Raw genomic sequence first — 18,238 nt, forward strand, 5'->3', positions numbered from 1 at the left:
AAGACTACAAAAATGTCACAAATTATGCAGCATGTAACAAATCTAGTGGTTCCAGCTATGGACTTGGCAGAATCTGTGGAGTGGGGATTGATGTATTCACTGGTCCACGTCATGTCCCTCCAAGTTTCTTTGTGTCAACATGTGAGGAATGCAAAAAAATTAACATCTGGAGACAGTCTCACCCCTATTCTAACTCTTAAGCAATCATGCAGCTGTAGCTGGTAGAAGCAAGAAGGGAGGACGAAGCCACAGCCAGGAAAGTGGCCAAAATTGGCCACCCCTGGCCAATATGGATCATCATTTTTTGCATACCTGCTTTCAGCTATTTCTGTCATGATAACTTGAGTGCCTGGATCACAAAAAAAAAAAGAAATAAAAAAAGAGTAATAAGAAAGGAATACAGAGCATGTTGAGCATTAATCCTCTATACATTTCTTACATGTAGACTTCGTAGTGGTCGTAGTGACAGTACTGCAGTATGCATGGTGGAGCTCGAGTACAGTTGTTGTTTCCAACAAAGTAGGGAAGCTCATGATTACAAAATATCTCTGGTCCTCAATTCTTGCAGTGCAAATCTACACAATAGTCTTTTTTACTGTGTACTTCACAAACAGTGGCCATCGACGTGGACAATGTGCAAGGCAACATCAGTGTTATCCGATGCAGTGACTTCCATGCACAAGTCTATGAAATTCTTGCAGTCAGACTTGAAACAGTTTTAAAACTATTTCAAAAGAGAAACTTTCGAAAAATGATGAATTGATGAGATCTCTACATACTACGAAGCGATCTGGCGCCACTTCAACAGTGGAATGTCCCTAAAATGAAATTTGTTGATATTGACAATGTCAATGTCAATATTGACAACGTAAAAAAAAATGCAGTAAAGGTATTTTCGTTAAAAAGGATGTCCATTACTGGACCTATAGAGCTCCAGCGGGACCGCAAAAAAAAAAAAAAAAAATCGCTGTAGTGGTATTTTCGTTAAAAAGGTGTTCGCTATAAAGGAGTTTGGCTGTGTTCGGTATTGAAGAGGTATTCGATTCGATGCGACATTCTACTACCGAAATTCATGTTCGCTTCGGAATTGAATTCGATTCGAAATTCGACTACCGAAATTCGTATTCGCTTCGGAATTCGAATCAGACATATAAGTACATGCTTTGATATTCGAAAAATTCGAATATTCGCACTGCACTATCTTGGACATGCGTAATGTTTCCAAGGAACGTGTTATGTGCTGAAGTTCTGTTCGCTTGATGACGGGTAACGTATGAACTGCGTCCTATAGAATACAACCGTTCCTACTTCAGTGAATTTTGGTTAGGTACATTTTCATCAGTGTGGCTGCCATCACCCTTGAGAACAAACGTCATTATGAACTCCGTTGCGCAACATGTTTCCACACTATTGAAAATGAGGGGGGGGGGGTAGGGACTGAATCGGCTCGCCGTTGTTGGCCACACAGAAGTGGGCATCGTCAAGACTATATAATAAAAAATAGCAAAAGAAAAAAAAAACTAAAACGGGTGGAGGATGTACGGTGGAGATGCTTAGAGGACGTGTAGGGTCGGGGTGGAGTGTGAGGACAAAAGTTAACTTCACAACATAGCACGCCCCTAGCCAATTATCATCCCGAGTGACATCGTTCTTTCCCCTGGTTTGCTGAAAACGCGGGGGAGGGGGGCGTACGCCATTTTTGTGGCGTCCCAACTTTCTTCTTCCCCCTGTTTTGGTTATAGTCGTGACGACGCTCACGCGTGTGTGTCCAACAGCGGTACGCTATTTCGGCATCACCCCCCCCCATTTTTGTGGCAGTATGCCGTTCATAATTTTCAGAAAAATGGCGTACGCCCCCCCCCCCTCTCCGTTTTCATGAAATCGACGGATATAACATTGTCATTCGGGGTAATGCATGGATACTCGCTTAAATCAAAGCTTCGCCACATCGCAGGCTGAGGGCCAACCATTGTACAGAGTGATATCTCTATGACTCTTGATTGGTCGAAAGCTAGGGGCGAACGCCTTTTTGTAACAATTAACATTGCTGCACCAGTGTCACAGGGAGGCGTACGCCTCCCGCTTTCAACAAATCAGGGGGGAGAACGATGTCACTCGGGATGATGGTTAGCTAGCAGCGTGCTATGTGGTGAAATTAATCTTTAAGAGTGTAGGAGCGTGCTATGGTGGCGAAGCTGTGGTTCTAGAGTGCAGTCAACCGTAATTCCGAATGACAACTGTCTCTCCCCTTATTTGTTGAAAGAGGGAAGCGTACGCAAAGGGCCACATTGCCTTTATGTTCCCAGTCACCTAGTTCTCCTCAAATGAGGAGTTACACGAGTGGGTGCTGAAAAGGTTTTGGTCGGACAAGGAAGAACGCCACCTAGGGCCCTATTCTCGTCATAACTAATCAAGCTCGATTACTTTACGTGATGCTGACCTCGCGTTTAGGACACCGCCTCGCGGTGACGTCACCTTGTAGGGGTGACTATGGAAACTTCCATGTTTCGTGCTTCGTGCACTCCTACTGGTCAGTAAGTTAATATACTATTTGGTAGGAAAGTGCTAATGCCACATTGATCAAAGCTATGCTGTCGCTGCGCTATTTTTGCGCTTCTACCATTCATCTCCTGAGATTTCTTGATGGGCTAAGTTATCAATAATTGTACTCTTTGTGTTAGGAAGTATCGCTACAAACCAGCAAGAGCTCTGGAATTTGTCTTTGAACTGGCTACCAAGGAAGCACTTTGTGGCTTGACCAATAGGAATTGTTTTGGAATGCGGTTTTCCGTTTCTTCTCAAAATCGAAGGCGCGAGCTCATTAACATTGGGAACGTCATTTTGACGTTCGCTGTCACTTGTGAGATTACTTTTAACGGGGAAAGGAAGTAATCGACTGCTACAAGCATGGTTACATCGAAGCAATAGACAAAGTGACGGCAGCGTTCACTACAACGGAAGGACATAATAATTCGTGCTTATTTTTGAAGTTTTTGCTGACGTATCTGCATGTTGTGATCATGAGCACATATAAACGTGCAATTCCAACAATTTCACTTTTAGTTAAGTTGATTATATCGATGGTTATTTGCCACTCGAGAATGCAACCGCCGTTAAAGAAAACGTCATCACTAGTACCATTTGCGTGCCATTACGTCAACGACCCCGCCTTCTTGAGGACTTGTCGAGGACCTTTGCAGCATCACATCACAGAGAAGATTAATAAAACGAATTCATAGGTTCTGCGCGATTTCTGTTTAAGATGCCTGCACTCTTAAAACAGAACTTCACCGCATAGCACGCTCCTAGCCAACCATCATCTCGATTGATATCGTTCTCTCCCCTGATTTGCTGGAAACGGGAGGCGTACGCCATTTATGTGACAATTATGAACTGCATAAGTGTCACAAAATAGGCTCCGCCTCCCGTTTTCAACAAATCAGGGGTGAGAACGTTGTCATCCGGGATGATGGTTGGCTAGGAGCGTGCTATGTGGTGAAACTCATTTTTAAGAGTGTGGTTCCGGTTCCGGACCGGTCACGAAAGGAAGCTCTCGAGGAGACGTTACCATTTTCAAGGGCGTTCTCGTGAGGCGGTTCCCTGCTACAACAACACAATTTCTTGCTTAAGCACTTGAGCATTGCTTAAGAGCCCATGAGTTTCCATTCTTATTGTTCACGCCTTCTTTGTTTGGCGACCAATGACAGCTTAGACAGAAAGTAATCAGGTCGATTACTTTTGACGAGAATAGGGAGCGGGTATATGTTTAATCACACAAGAGGTTTAATCACGAGAATAGGGTCCCTACACTCTTAAAAATGAACTTCACCGCATAGCACGCTCTTAGCCAACAATAAACTCGAATGATATCGCTATGTGCCCTGATTTGTTCAAAACGGTAGGCGTACGCTTTTTTTGTGACACTTATGCTGTTCATAATTGTCACAAAAATGGCGTACGCCTCCCGTTTTCAGCAACTCAGGACAGATAACGATATCATTCGAGATGATGGTTAGCTAGGAGCGTGCTATGCGGTGAAGTTCATTTCTAAGAGTGTAGAGCAATAACCCTTTACTACAACTCGACATGTTTACCTCAAACCTCGACGCACTTGGCACGTCACTTCTGGTGCTTCTCTGTCCAGTGAAAAAAGAAATCCGACGTCTGCTCTCCGATATATGATTCCTCCAAGAATCTCTTTCATTTCAAACTTTCTACCAGGACTGCAGACAAAAAATAGTCCGATGCGTCATGATCCGGTTGTCGTGTAAGGATGATGACGACAAAGACTAGTTTGGATTTTCGTAGGGCGAGCTACGTGCTGGGTTGGAACATTAAACGTGTTATCGTTGTACCGCTCAGTCGCTTCTCAGTCACTCCTATAAGTCGTACCGCTCGACTACGACATGGTGGCAGCGGTTGGTTACCACTACTCGTCCTCGTTACTACAACTGCGGACTCACAGCAGGACAACTCGAGGAAGCCCACCACTTTTCTGCAGCTGCAGGTCATGCTCGGCGATAGAATGCCGGAAACAGCTTCCACGTCGATGGAATATCCGCCGAGCTTCAAGGCATTCGTAATCGAACTCCCTGAAAAATTCGATTTCCGACACCCTGCAGCTTAGAACGATGGTTCGTCAGGTGAGAACGCTAGAAAGTTATCTCCGGATTGCACAAGCAAGATGCTGACACTCAAATTAACACGTTCCTTTATGCGATGGGAAGTGAAGCCGAAGACGTCCTGATTTCGATGCGGCTCACCGATGAAGAAGCGAAGGACTACAGCAAGCTGACCGCGAACTTCGAACGTCACTTTGTCCCAATGCGGAATGTCATCTACGAGCGCGCCCGGTTCAATCCAGCGGCACCAAATGGAACATGAAGCCGTAGAAGAGTTTGTGACCGAACTGCACCGGCTCGCCGAAACCTGTGAGTTTGGCAGCTTGAAGGATGAACTCATCTGAGACCGGCTAGTCGTCGGATTACGAGACAAGAAGTTGAGCGAAAGACTTCAGCTGGACTCCGGCCTGACTTTAGAAAAAGCGGTGAACACGGCTCGCAATTCGGAGGCCGTCAAGGGACAACAGCCGACCATCCGCGGGGGTTTGGCCCCAAGCACTCCCTCTACTGACAGTACGGGGCTCGACGCGGTGACGTCAACGCAACACCCTGGTCAACGCGTGAGACCCCCTACAGCCATCGCGACGCGTGGAAACACGCAACGCGGGCGGACACAATGCTCAGGCACAGCACACTCCTTGTCGATGGTGTGGCTCTCTACAAACACATGAGAGGGCACAATGCCCGGCACAGGGCAAGCAATGTAACCGCTGCAAGAAGCTTGGACACTTCGGTGCGGTTTGCCTGTCAGCCAAGACTGACAACCAAGGGAGACAGCCGCGACGCAAATTTTCCAGTCGGCGACAGTCAGTTGTAGAGGAAGTTTTCCTTGGCGACCTGAGAGACACATCATCCAACGAGCCCTGGTTCATTACAGCCCAAGTGAATGGAACGAACGTCAGGTTCAAAGTGGACACTGGCGCTGATGTGATAGCTGTACCAAAATCAGCTCTGCCCCGTAGCATCCTCTCCTCTTTGCAAAGGTCCACGAAGGAGCTCTATGGACCCGCAAGATCCTCTAACACCATAGGTCAGGTGGAAGGCTACGTCACATGGAACGGACAGCCAATACGGGATCAAATATTTGTCATCCAAGGTCGAAGGGACTCCCTTCTGGGTAGACCAGCTGTACGGGCGCTCAACGTACTGCAACAAATCCTCACGGTGGATGAATGCCCATCAGGCGACCCAGTAGCGTCCAAGTATAAAGATCTCTTCGGGCCATTAGGACACATGAAGGCGGTCTATGGAATCAAGTTAGTACCTGGTGCTACACCGCATGCAGTTAATTATCAAAGACGAGTACCCATTCCGCTCCTACCAAGCGTGCAGGCCGAACTAAGGCGCATGGAAGATCTTGGCATCATCAAGAAAGTAGACCATCCCACAGAATGGTGCGCGCCAATAGTCGTGGCGAGAAAGAAAGACTGGAAGCTACGCATCTGCGTCGATTACGCGGAGCTCAATAAGCAGATCATACGTGAGCGACTCATCATGCCGACGGTCGAGGAGAACCTCAGCAGTATTAGAGGGGCGAAACTCTTCAGCAAGCTAGGCGCAAACGCGGGCTATTCGCAAACGCCGCTCTCAGCGGAAAGCTCTAAGCTCACCACGTTTATCACCCCGCTTGGGCGATATCAGTTTCTGCGTCTAATATTCGGAATCTCGACAGCGCCCGAATTCTTCCAAGGGCAAATGCTGCGCATCTTAGAAGGCCTGGAAGGGACAGTGTGTCATATGGACGATATCCTCATTTACGGCAATGACGAAGCTGAGCACGATCGACGCCTGAACGCCGTGCTCAGTAGGTTGAAGAAAGCCGGTGTTACACTCAACTCCAAAAAGTGCCATTTCCGCAAAACGAGGATCCATTTTCTTGGGCACATTCTCGACGCAAAGGGTATATCGTCGGACCTTGAGAAAACTGAAGCAGTCAGAAAAATGTTGCCGAACTGCGTTCATTTTTTGGTATGGTAAATCACCTGATTAAGTTCATACCTGGCCTAGCGGAAAAGACGAAACCGTCAGAGGCAGCCTGGATGTGGAACCCTCAGCAACAGGAAGCTTTCGAAAGCATCAAAGACGAGTTGACAAGAACTCCGGTCCTCACATATTACTCGCCCAACGGACCGCTCACGTTGTCAGTCGGCGCATCGTCTTATGGCCTAGGCGCGGTGCTACTTCAAGAAGACTGGGATGGACACCATCGTCCTGTAGCGTACGCATCTCGGGCACTAAGCAAGACTGAACAGCGTTACGCGCAGGTGGAGAAGGAAGCTCTTGCAATTACGTGGGCCTGCGACAAGTTTCGAATGGACGTCTTGGGACTACGCTTTCATGTGCAGACTGACCACAAATCTCTGGTCCCAATTTTTTCCACGAAGAAGCTCGATGAACTTACTCCTCGCCTGCAGCGCCTGCGGTTACACACGCTGGAGTGCGATTTCTACATCTCACACGTACCGGGAAAACAGCTCTTCACAGCTGATGTGCTCTCCAGGAATCCGGTAGTATGCAACGGGGACACGGATGCACACCTTGCAAGTGCAATTGAAGAGTATGAGGCTCTCACAATCGACCTCCTACCTGCTTCAGCCAACGTGCTAGAACTTATCAGGGAAGCCTCGGCACAGGACAAGACTTTAACGCTCACCGCCGAGTACTGCACGACGCAGTGGCCTCCAGATGCAGTTCTCTCTCCAGAGTGTCGGAAGTTCGCCAGCGTCGCGGACGAACTATCCGTGGTCGACGGTCTTCTACTAAGGGGAGGACGACTTGCCATTCCGGCAGCCATGAGACACGATGTGATGGCGAGTCTACTCACGGGACATCAAGGCGTCACAAGATGCTGCGCGAGAGCTAGAGAAGCTGCGTGGTGGCCAGGCATCAGTGAACATCTACAAGACTTCATCAAGCAGTGTCCCACTTGCCAGATGCACAGAAGACCAGGTACAGAGCCCCTGATGCAGACACCCCTCCCGGAGCGGCCGTGGACGGTAGTGGGCATGGACCTTTTCTATGCAAATCGACAAAACTATCTCGTGGTCGTAGATTACTTTTTGAAATCTCACACATCAAGACGACAACAGCTGCGGACATCATTGCAGAACTACGACCAATGTTCGCTCGCTGTGGCATGCCGGAAGTCGTACGATCAGACAATGGCCCACAGTTTACGTCGGCAGAATTCAAACTGTTTCTTGCGACGTGTGGCTCTACGCACGTTACGTCAAGCCCATACTACCCCCAAAGCAACGGGCAGGCAGAACGGGCCGTACAAACAGCGAAATCTTTCATAGCCAAATCACCGGATATCCATGAAGCATTACTGGCTCATCGAACAACACCAGGAACATGCGGATGTTCTCCCTTACAGCTGCTAATGGGCCGACAACTCCGTTGCAACGTACCGCGGTCATGCCTACGACGCTGGCTCCTTCTTGGCCTCATCTACAAAGGTATCGAAAAAAAAAAACGATACGAACAGGAAGAACGCAGCCGCGCGACGGCCTACAATCAACGACGCAGGGCGACGGACCGACCTTGCCCACAGTAGAACGCAGCTGTGCGGATCTTTGATGGCGCCGCAGCACATGGCAGAGTTTATAGTTAAGGGCCTACACCAAGGTCATACATGGCCCAGACGCCTTCCCGATTTACCAGAAGAGCGACGAAACATCTTCAGGAGGGGGCGGCGGCAACAGAGACAATGCCTTCGAGCCCGAATGGGACTGAAGAAAGCGGAACGTTGTACGTACGCGTTACGGACGAACTGTAAAAGAGCCTGAACGCTACGGTTACAAACAGTTGTAATTCTATGCTAAACTATGTTTTAGTTATTCGCTTCAAAGACTTATTCTGTTAACACCAAAACGGGGGAGGTGTCGTGTAAGGATGATGACGACAAAGACTAGTGTGGGTTAGTGACTCTAGTGTGGGTTTTGGTAGCGCAAGCTACAGAGTGCGTGCTAGGTTGGAACATTAAACGTGTTATCGTTGTACCGGGCAGTCGCTTCTCAGTCACTCCTATAAGTCTTACCGCTCGACTATGACACCGGTGACTACGGCGGACGTTCAATGCATACTCCCGTTGTTTTATTTCTCTATCACCTATCACCTATTTCTCTATCATATCAATGCATGCATATCGCAAGTCGTTCAGGACCTGCATAGCTCATTGTCCTGGACAAAGAGAACGCCTTTCCGTAGCTTCCTGCACCGTTTTTCTGTCAAAGCCTCCTTTAACAACCACTGCAAGCTACAGTGGCTCGCTGCATTGACTGTTTCACCCTCCTCGAGATAGTCAGCCATAAAAACACATTCCTTCTCCCAGAGAACCGTGGCCATGACCTTTGCCGCTGCATATTGAAATTCTCTGTCCGGAGAACTCGAATGCCGCCATTCCATGGACTGTTTTGTCTCAGGATCATAGTGATGCACGTTGTCAAGGAAGAATGTCACTAGAACACTCGAAATGCTGCAAAATCAACTTGGAGGCATCCATTCACCATCGTTTCTCATCGGCATTCAAACACTGCGGCACCCACTTGGCTGATATCTTCCGCATACCCAACTCTTCGTCAGTTAAAAACCCGAGGCGTTCTCCGGATACCCCTAAAGTCTCTGCAATTGTTTTAGCCGAGATCTGACTATCTGTCAAAATAAGGTCATGCACACAATCCACAATTTCGGGTGTTGATACCGTTGGAGGTATCCCTGACGTTCTGGAGTGTTCGGTGAAAAAATCCCCACGCTGAAAGTTGGCTGGCACACCACTTCTTTATGGTTGAGTATGATGAGAGATGTAGAGGAGATGGTGTTCCCTTACGTGAGTCCTGATCGGCGACGATGGAATGTCCCGGAATGCCGGATGTGCTGGGGAGCTTCTCAACTCTCGGCGGCAACGCTCAACATTGACGGCGCATAGCCGTCAATGTCGATGTCGATATCGATGTCGTCAATGTATGCAAAGATGAAAGGGAGCCCACGGGAACATTGTCTATGAAACGATGAAACGTTTTGGTCGGCGTTTCGAAGACCAAACGGCATGCGTAAAAAATGTGTAAAAAAATACCAAACGGGGCGCAAATTGCTGTCTTGGGAACATCATCGGGCGCCCCAGAGATATGGTGGTACATCTTGATCAGGTGTATTCTGGAAAACATCTTCATGCCATGCAGGTTGAAGTAAGGTCCTGAAGGCGAGGACGCACGCGCTCATTGATTTCCATTGGAGTTTTCTTCTCACTTCTCACTTCTCACACATCATGACAGTTCGACCGAAGTTCAACCTTTGAAAATTTCACGCTTGTAGTAGACACCGTTCTGTCAATAGCCGGAGCAAAAATAATGCCTCGCATTACGAACCTCCAAGTTCTCTTCTTCGTCTCGCTCATTGTGTTTACGATGACGATATCGCATTCGTATACGTATCTGGAAGTGGTATTACGTGTCATGAGCGTGTTATGTGGTCAAGCCTTTAAAGGGACGGTTGCATCCAGAAGCTGTTGCATCCATATACCACTGTGTTCGGCATGGGTCGACAATCTGCTTGGCTTTTTTCTTCTTCTTTTTTTGGTCGGAAGAATGCTTCGATATTAAACAAACAAACTTTAAAGGTCAGCGCTGCTTCCGTAGCTGTGGAGGCTTCGGTGACAACGAGATCAGCGTGACGTCACCCCTAACGAGAGGAGTGAGAGGGCCTCGCTCAGAGGAGAAAGGCGCCGTCCAGACGCCCGCACGGCCGTGGCATCCCTTTTCTTAAGGCATTGCTCGGGTTGGTGGTGTAGGGAATGACGTTTTCGCCTTTTTCCAGAGCAAGAATTCTGGCGTACTCTCCACATCCGGCAACTCCATCAAATAGCTGTCAAGCGTCAAACGGATTTCGCGTGGGATTTTCGATGCCGTGGTACGTGATCTACTAGGAATAAAACGCCCGAATAAAACATAGATTCGAAATCGACTGGAACGGACGGAACCGTCTCTTTATACGGCGACGCCTGTCTGGTAGGGACAAAACAATATGGATATGATCGAGGTCTCTCCCAGGTGGTGTTGACCTTTTAAAAGTACATGCCGATATTCAACCGCATATTGATAAATACGAGCAGGTACCGACAAAATATCCATATTTTTGCGATATTTTTCTCGCGGATACCGACATTCATCGATAAAACACCCATACGCAGAGTATTTTATTTTGCATGACGCATAGGTTTCTTTGCATAAAAAGCTGTGAGAGCAGGATAGATGCCGTTTTTGTAGGTGAAGACATTCTGTCGTAGAGGGCATGCAACCACTACATGAATAATAACCTAAAATACATCAAGGTTTTATATACAGGTTCTCGGGAAAATGTAAGTCAGCATCATTGTGCCAGTAATTAATTAAAGCTTCCCTATTTAAAAAAAATCCTTAAACCAGAAACGAGGTATACATTACCAAATTTTGCTATGCGAATGAACTGAAACTGAGGGCACCACCGGCACAGGAAGGACACGACTTTCTGTGTTGAGGGCTTATGTATAGGCCACAAGCTGATATACCTGGCCAGCAGATCAGCACCTACTCCAATCAGCTACATGACGTCAAAGCTCGTGGACGTCCGATGTGGAATGGGCGCTGTTCTTCCAACGTTCGCAACGTGCTTTTTTGGGTTTCAGATCATTTCGATAGGAAAATTTGGAGATCGACATTTTAAAGTATGTGCTCCTTTGAGAATTTTTTAAAAGGATAGCGACTTTAAATAATTACTGGCTTCAATTTTGGTGTCTCACATTTGCCTCTCATTAAAATGTCGAGAAATGAACTTTAGGTAATAAGTCATGTTGGGATCCCATACTCTCTTCGACAGAATCTCTACTTGGTCGTATGACCCACCTGCGAAAACGGGATCTATGCTGGCTTCATAGCTTTTTAATAAAAAATCTGCATCAACCAAAAACAAAAGTGCCCTGTATATACAGGTTTTATCCAAAAAGTATCGGGACTACATTCATAACAAAAATAATTATTACAGATATACGTAAAATGAGCTCATATTCCTCATAATAAAATCCTTCTGCGTCAACCACCTTCCCATAATGGTATCCTTTCAGGCGTTGTTTCATCCGAAGGAAGAGAAAGAAGTCGGGGGGGGGGTATTTATTGGCAGAAAAAAAAAAGGAAAAGGAAATATAAAGAAGTCGGGCGGGGCCAGGTCACTGTAGGGAGGCTGGGGCAGCGTTGCCACGTTAATTGTGCTTCGCCAGAAACTCCCTTACTCGACGTGCAACTTTGCGCATTTCCTTCTGTTGTCCGGACAACACCTTTGGAACCAATCTGGCACACACCTTCCTCAGCTGCAAATCGTCTGACACAATTTAATGCACACTGGATTTCTGTAAATTCAACTTTTCCGCAATCATTCTTACGCTCACACGTCGATCAGAGTAATCAGAGTCCAAAAGTTGTTTCATTTTTGCCACATTTTTCTCATTTCGGCCTGTTGACGGACGTCCTGCGGGTTACTTGCCCTCGACGACTCCCTTACTTCTTAAACTTTGTGCCACTGGAAAACTCTTGTTTTTGACATGGCATTCTCTCCATAGGCTTCACGGATCATGGCAAGAGCCTCAGCACATGCTTTATTCAGTTTCACGCAAAACTTGATGGCAAACTGCTGTTATATTGCGCACTGCATTGTGATTCCTGACGACACAACAAAAGAATTGCTCACTCCGGGCGTGATACACACCCTGCAAAGGGCTCAGAGGCAACTGAGCCGGGTCGCGTCGTATGCCTAGAATCCCCCACTAATGTCCCTGCCAATAGTGAAGCCACTCTGCACCCCGTCCCCCTCGCTAGCAAAAACCAGTTCCGATACTTTTTGGACAGACCCTGTATCAATGAAGTATCGGCATTTTTAACCGTTCCAATCGATGTTCATCAACATTTTGTTTCAGATATCGATATTCAAAATTAAGATATTTTTTCCCCTCTACTGTGTAGCCTCAGTGTACCGAACAATGCATTGATCTGATTCTTATTCCTGCGTTCCCTCGCAAGGTACGTGAAACTAGTGGTGGACGCGTTCGTCGTGCACAGAGATGCCGTGAGTACCAGGGGCCCGTTCTTCCTCTCAGTGCCAACTGTGATGCTTTTCACATGACCCTTTCTCGCAGTTCCCGAGAAGATAGACCTGTTTTTTGTTGTTCCAACGGCAACTGGTTTCGGAATACAACTACCGGTGTTGCAAATCGACCGCCGATGCAAGGGCGAAGCTCAATACATCATACGTTGGACACCTCGAGGCGAAGAGGCTCGCGAGGAAAGCATCCCGTGGCATCAGCAACATTACGACGTGGATGGACTCAAGCCATGGACGACAGTAGATATTGAGGCACATATGGAGTATAAGGACGATGAGGAAGGAAAAGACGAACGTACCCCTCTGATAAAAAAAGAAACTACAACGCTGAAAGGCAGTGAGTCACACAGATTTTACTTTGAACTTTCACTCGAAACGGATGTCGTTTTTCTCCCGGCTTCTTCCCTCATGGCCCAGATGATATGATAATGAGTAGGGACACCGCGTCCGGAGTCGAAAGAAAAGTATACATTTAGAACGCGCAATGGCGAGACGCAAAACTTCTCGGGTATCGCTGTGAAGCGAGCTGCAGAAGGCAGCATTGGATACCGTATGGCGAATTAGCTTTTCCTATGTCTGTTGTCTGTTAGTGCTGTCTCCTATGCCTAAAGCCTTTCCTCAAAATTACTCAGCAACAACAAACGCGTGTAGTGGTAACGAGGGAGGAAATTTGTCATCTAGCTGGCGGCTCACTATACCCCACGGCACACTCGCTAATATGAGACATAAAATCATCAACTGACACGATCATGAGTGAACAATAATAGTAGATCCCTGTATTTCGTATGACATGAAGCGCTCGTAGTCAGATAATGTCAGGGCACAACCGGGCATGACAGTCACAATATGAAGCCAGCTCTATCACAACAAAACAACAACAATAGCTAAATGCATTACGATGAGTTGCTGTTTTCTTAGCGCAGAAACTACTGTACCTTACCTCAGTGCACGCGGAATTATATATCGGTGGGATGGCCAGCGCGCCTTCGAAATTCCATGAAGAAATGCCGTACGTGACGGTGCTGAAAAAAAAGTCAGACTAAATTGGTTGCACATCGGTGCGCACGATAATTGAGCGGGCTCTTAGGTTTCAGGCGTTCAGGAACACGCATTACCCACATTGAAAGATAAATGTGGCGTCTGCTGCACGGATGCCACAACTGCAGCCGCCACGTCGAAATGGACTCTAGTAACTATACGTGATGCGTCGTACCTCACTCACACATTGCGGAACCTGTTTTCGCAGAGCAGAGTCACCAGCCGCCGGCTCTAAAGCGAAACGCACCGCCTCGAAAATATTGTCGCCACCGACGAGCCAGCTCGAAAGATCTCTGATTGGCTGCGCATTGTATGTATAAATATTTGGATGCTCATTGGTCTCCAAGAACTGGCGTCAGTTTCCTTCGCGCTGATTGGGCGAGAGTCATTTGATTGAGGCGCGCGTATCCAAACGATCGGTCGAACGGAGGAGAAAGAAAAACGACGGAGGAGACATCGCGTCTGTCCGGCCACGCGTGTTCTCTCGGACTTCGGACTGCAACCGTTGTGCACGCAGACGTTAGGGGTAGTTTGAGGGTTTTGAATGCTTTAGATTTAGATTGTGGCGAACTCCTACCAGCTCCGGTGGCGCAGCGGTAACGCGTGCGCTTGGAGACTGGGAGGTCCGCGGTTCGAATCCGTGGGCCGGCTGTGCCGTCTGGGGTTTTTCCTGGGTTTCCCTCAGATGTGTAATAGGCGTATGCCGGCACAGTTCCCCTGAAGTCGGCCCATGGACCCATGGAGCTATCCTCCCCCCGGGCGGATTCCGCTCGGTCTTCCACTTCACCCTTTCCTCTCCTCCTCTCCACCACCTTTCCCTTCCCGAGAAACATGCCGCCTAATGAGGCAGGCAGACCTCTCGGGTTCCTCCCAACGACACTCCTCCTCCTCCTCCTCCTCGGCGAACTGCTAATGTGAGAACGGAATGGCACATCCACCCGATCATCACAACAGCGGGAAGACGAACATGACATGGAATCCCTGCACCTCCAAAGGACGCAGAAATCGTCAGAGATGAAGTCTGCACTCTTTCCGACGTACTGCAGGTGAACGGTATGACAAGTTTGATTACTTTTTTGTGACCAAAGGAAGTAATGCAGGTTTATCACGTTAAGTGTATTACGTACAACATTTACGAGTCACTCGGTACGTTAGCGGCGTTTCATTGTGCAGTGCATTGCCGTAACTTGTACGTTTCTGATATGCCGCTAATCAAATTATGTGTGGGTATCCTAGTTGCTCCTCATGCACGTCGCAGCCGTTCATTCACTGTGATCTACGAACATTCGTGACAAATGCGCTTTGGTGTTCAAATACGAAATCAAGATCGATTGCCTATCATAGCAGTGATTTTCGTGCAGAGTTACGGATCATCAATAGATTTTTTTTTTTGTTTTAGTTCTCCCGCAGCCATCGGCAACGACGACGCACATGCTCAGCATTGGCTTCTGAACTGCCCTTCGATGTCGAAGCACCTGCTCCAGTGAAGCCTGTTACAAGACAAAAAAAGATATGTACTGTAGCTTTTTCGAGGCAGTTCCCAAGGACAAATAAACTTGATTTGTCATACACCATCGCTTTTTGATTGTCTGCTTTGGGACAACATGATCGTTGCTGTACAGCAATCGCCGAAGACAAACGGACGAGGCTGGGGGGTAGGGGGGACGAGAGGAGAGACGAAAAACCAGACGAGAGAAGGGGGAGGAGGTTGAGAAAGGAGGTCGGTCTGCGCATGCGCACTGGGTCCCAGCTTTTTTCCCGCGCAGCAGCTCGGGGACGCTGTGAGTGGCTCCTGGAGATCACGTGGTTTAAGCGCCCGCCATTTTCCCTGGACCATTGCGTAAACGGGAGCTTCCGGCGGATGGAGTCACTGCTTCTGTAGCACTTGTATTTTCTGAACTTGAACTATTGAGAGGACAGTTACCGATGCAAGGTTTCACCGAGCGACATTATTTTCAAGTGCACTCACATTTGATTTATACACCTCACGTCACCTCGTTGTTGACTAGCGCAGTGGTTCTCACCGTTTTGTTTATTTTTGCTCTCTGTACCCATTTTACCATGCATGAAGATGTTATGATCCAAAAGCAACACACAGATAACAATTAAAAGTGTGTCTTTCGAGATTCTCGAAAGTATTTTAAGTTGCACGCGATCTTACCGATATAGATCGCCCTTCGCGCACCGTGCGGACCTTCACTCTTAATACAGAACTTCACCGCATGGCACGCTCCCAGCCAACCACAATCCCCAATGACATCGCTCTGCCCCCTGATTGGTTTAAAACGGAAGGCGTACGCCTTCTTTTGATGTGACACTTATGCAGTTATGTTAATTGTCACATTGGGGGCCTTACTCGGCTCTCCGTTGTTGGCCACAAAGGAGTGAGCATCGTCACAGGTTGCCACGTGACCGGTATTTCACCTGCTCGGCTGGTTGAAAGGTAACACCGGCAGCCTCTTGTCGGTATAGTTGCAGCTGAAAGCCTCTCATATGGAGTCTGCAGCCCGACTTCCCTTTCAACATACTACAGGAATACGTAGGAACTTGGAGCGGAGGGCGAACTCCGCAGTCACCCGATAAGGCAACCAGAATGTGAACACAAGGTGGACATTCTCTTTCAGTCACAGTCTCTTCGTTACCCATACCGGTCGTTCAACCGGTGTGCGTGTTCCAGTTTTTGTCCTTTAGCTGCCTTCCCAAGCACCAGTTCAGTGGTCACCTATCATGTTTTCTTTTCCTTTTCATCAGTGCTCCACTATATTCTTGTGTTTCGAGGGATTACGTTTTCAGTGATTGACTGAAGACAGTTAGGAGTCTAGTTAGAACGTACGACCACGCTCTATGAGTTCTCCGCCTGCAACGAAGGCGCGCCTACGTCAATGCGTTTTTCAAAGTGAGCAGTGATCCACACTCTTAGAAATGAACTTTACCACATAGCACGCTCCTAGCCAACCATGATCTCGAATGATATCGTTATCTGACCTGATTTGTTCAAAACGGGAGGCGTACGCCTTTTTATGACACTTATGCTGTTTATAATTGTCACACAAAGGCGTACGCCTCCCGTTTTCAACAAATCAGGTCAGATAACGATATCATTCGAGGTAATGGTTAGGTACGAGCGTGCTATGCGGTGGAGTTCATTTCTATGAGTGCAATCTTGTGTTATTCCGTGTATCGTTGTTTCCTCGTTACGTTGCAATTTCCAACATCAAGAGTCCAGCCAAAAACGTATTACTAATGATAATTGATTTCGCTCATATCGTGAGCGAGCACACACTCTCTGTGCGCCTTCTTTCCTGCCACAATTTCCCTTACCTTCACCTATCCTCTTCGCCCTTTAACTTTGTCCTTTCCCGTGGCCTGTTTCTTTCATGGTGAAAAGTGGCAGTAGTAAGGATAGGAAGAGAGGTAGTGTAACCCCCGAAATAGGAAGATAGTTATGACAAAGAGTTAGTTATCCTCCGCGGGCATGCAGGGGCTTTCGTTCTCGCTTTCGGGCTTACATTTCCCGCCCACCTTATTGCCTCTCCAGACAGTTCCACATGCATTACAACGCGAACGAAGTATGTAAGCAATAGACACACATGTTTATACATGTCAACATATTTTATTAATGTCAATTAAAGGGACACTGAAATGATATTTGACAAGCCCACGATCATTTTTAATCTGTTCCCCTGTACTAAAGCATTCACTCTGTGAAATATGAAGTTGAAAATCGTCTAAATAGCGAAGGTATTCTATATTAACCACGGGCGTGAACGGCAGCTGCTACGGCCCGCCTCCGAGGCGAACTGGCCGTGACATCATACACAGAACATGTCCGTGGACGGGCTTTTGCAAGCAAACTGCAGAATTTGCAAACAAGCTTGCATACTTCGCCATGAAATATGTTTTAGTTTGACCTGGAGACAAGATTGTATCTAACCGTTGACACAAAATCCTACGAAAAATGTAATATAGCCGTTGACTGTCAGCATGGTTACCGGCACGTTTTCCTTTTCGAACTTCTTCTTCGTCAGACCATACCTCCCACGGTGACATTTTCCGAGCTGCTGATTACCGAACGATCCATAGACGCTGTGTGTGTCGCATAATCTCTTCCTCCATTGCTGAAAATTTGCCCATATTTCAAGTGATTTCGACGGCAGATATACGATGTCGTTGTTGTCCAAACCGAAACCATGCACCCACATGGTCCCGCGGGGTGTGTCCTCCTCGTCGTTCACCGTTGGAATTGGATGGCGATGACATAAGCCCGCTTCGAAGGCATATATCCAGTGGTCACGCCCTGCTATTTTTGTCTGATAACTGCGCCCCGTTGTACTGAATACGGTGAAAAGTCGATGTGTGTACGATAGTGAGGGATCATGAGAACAGTTTCCTGCAGAGTACTCGGAAAAACCTTCACACCTTAAAAAGAGACAAGACACAATAAAAAAAAT

General features: G+C 47.5%; 1 protein-coding gene across 3 annotated transcripts in view; it reads left to right on the forward strand.

Annotated features, from left to right (window-relative positions):
- The window catches only part of LOC135385496 (receptor-type tyrosine-protein phosphatase dep-1-like), a 61,365-nt gene that overhangs the window by 9,946 nt on the left and 33,181 nt on the right, over positions 1-18,238 (forward strand). For 2 of the 3 annotated variants that reach the window (XM_064614841.1, XM_064614842.1), the window contains exons 2-3: positions 12,668-12,713; positions 12,784-13,086. The exons of the other annotated variant lie outside the window; for it this stretch is intronic. In XM_064614841.1, the coding sequence (XP_064470911.1) occupies positions 12,668-12,713; positions 12,784-13,086 (349 nt within the window). The remainder of the gene's footprint in view (positions 1-12,667; positions 12,714-12,783; positions 13,087-18,238) is intronic. 3 annotated transcript variants of the gene reach the window in all.

This window comes from Ornithodoros turicata, chromosome 2 (assembly GCF_037126465.1).
Source record: "Ornithodoros turicata isolate Travis chromosome 2, ASM3712646v1, whole genome shotgun sequence".
NCBI lineage: Eukaryota > Metazoa > Arthropoda > Arachnida > Ixodida > Argasidae > Ornithodoros > Ornithodoros turicata.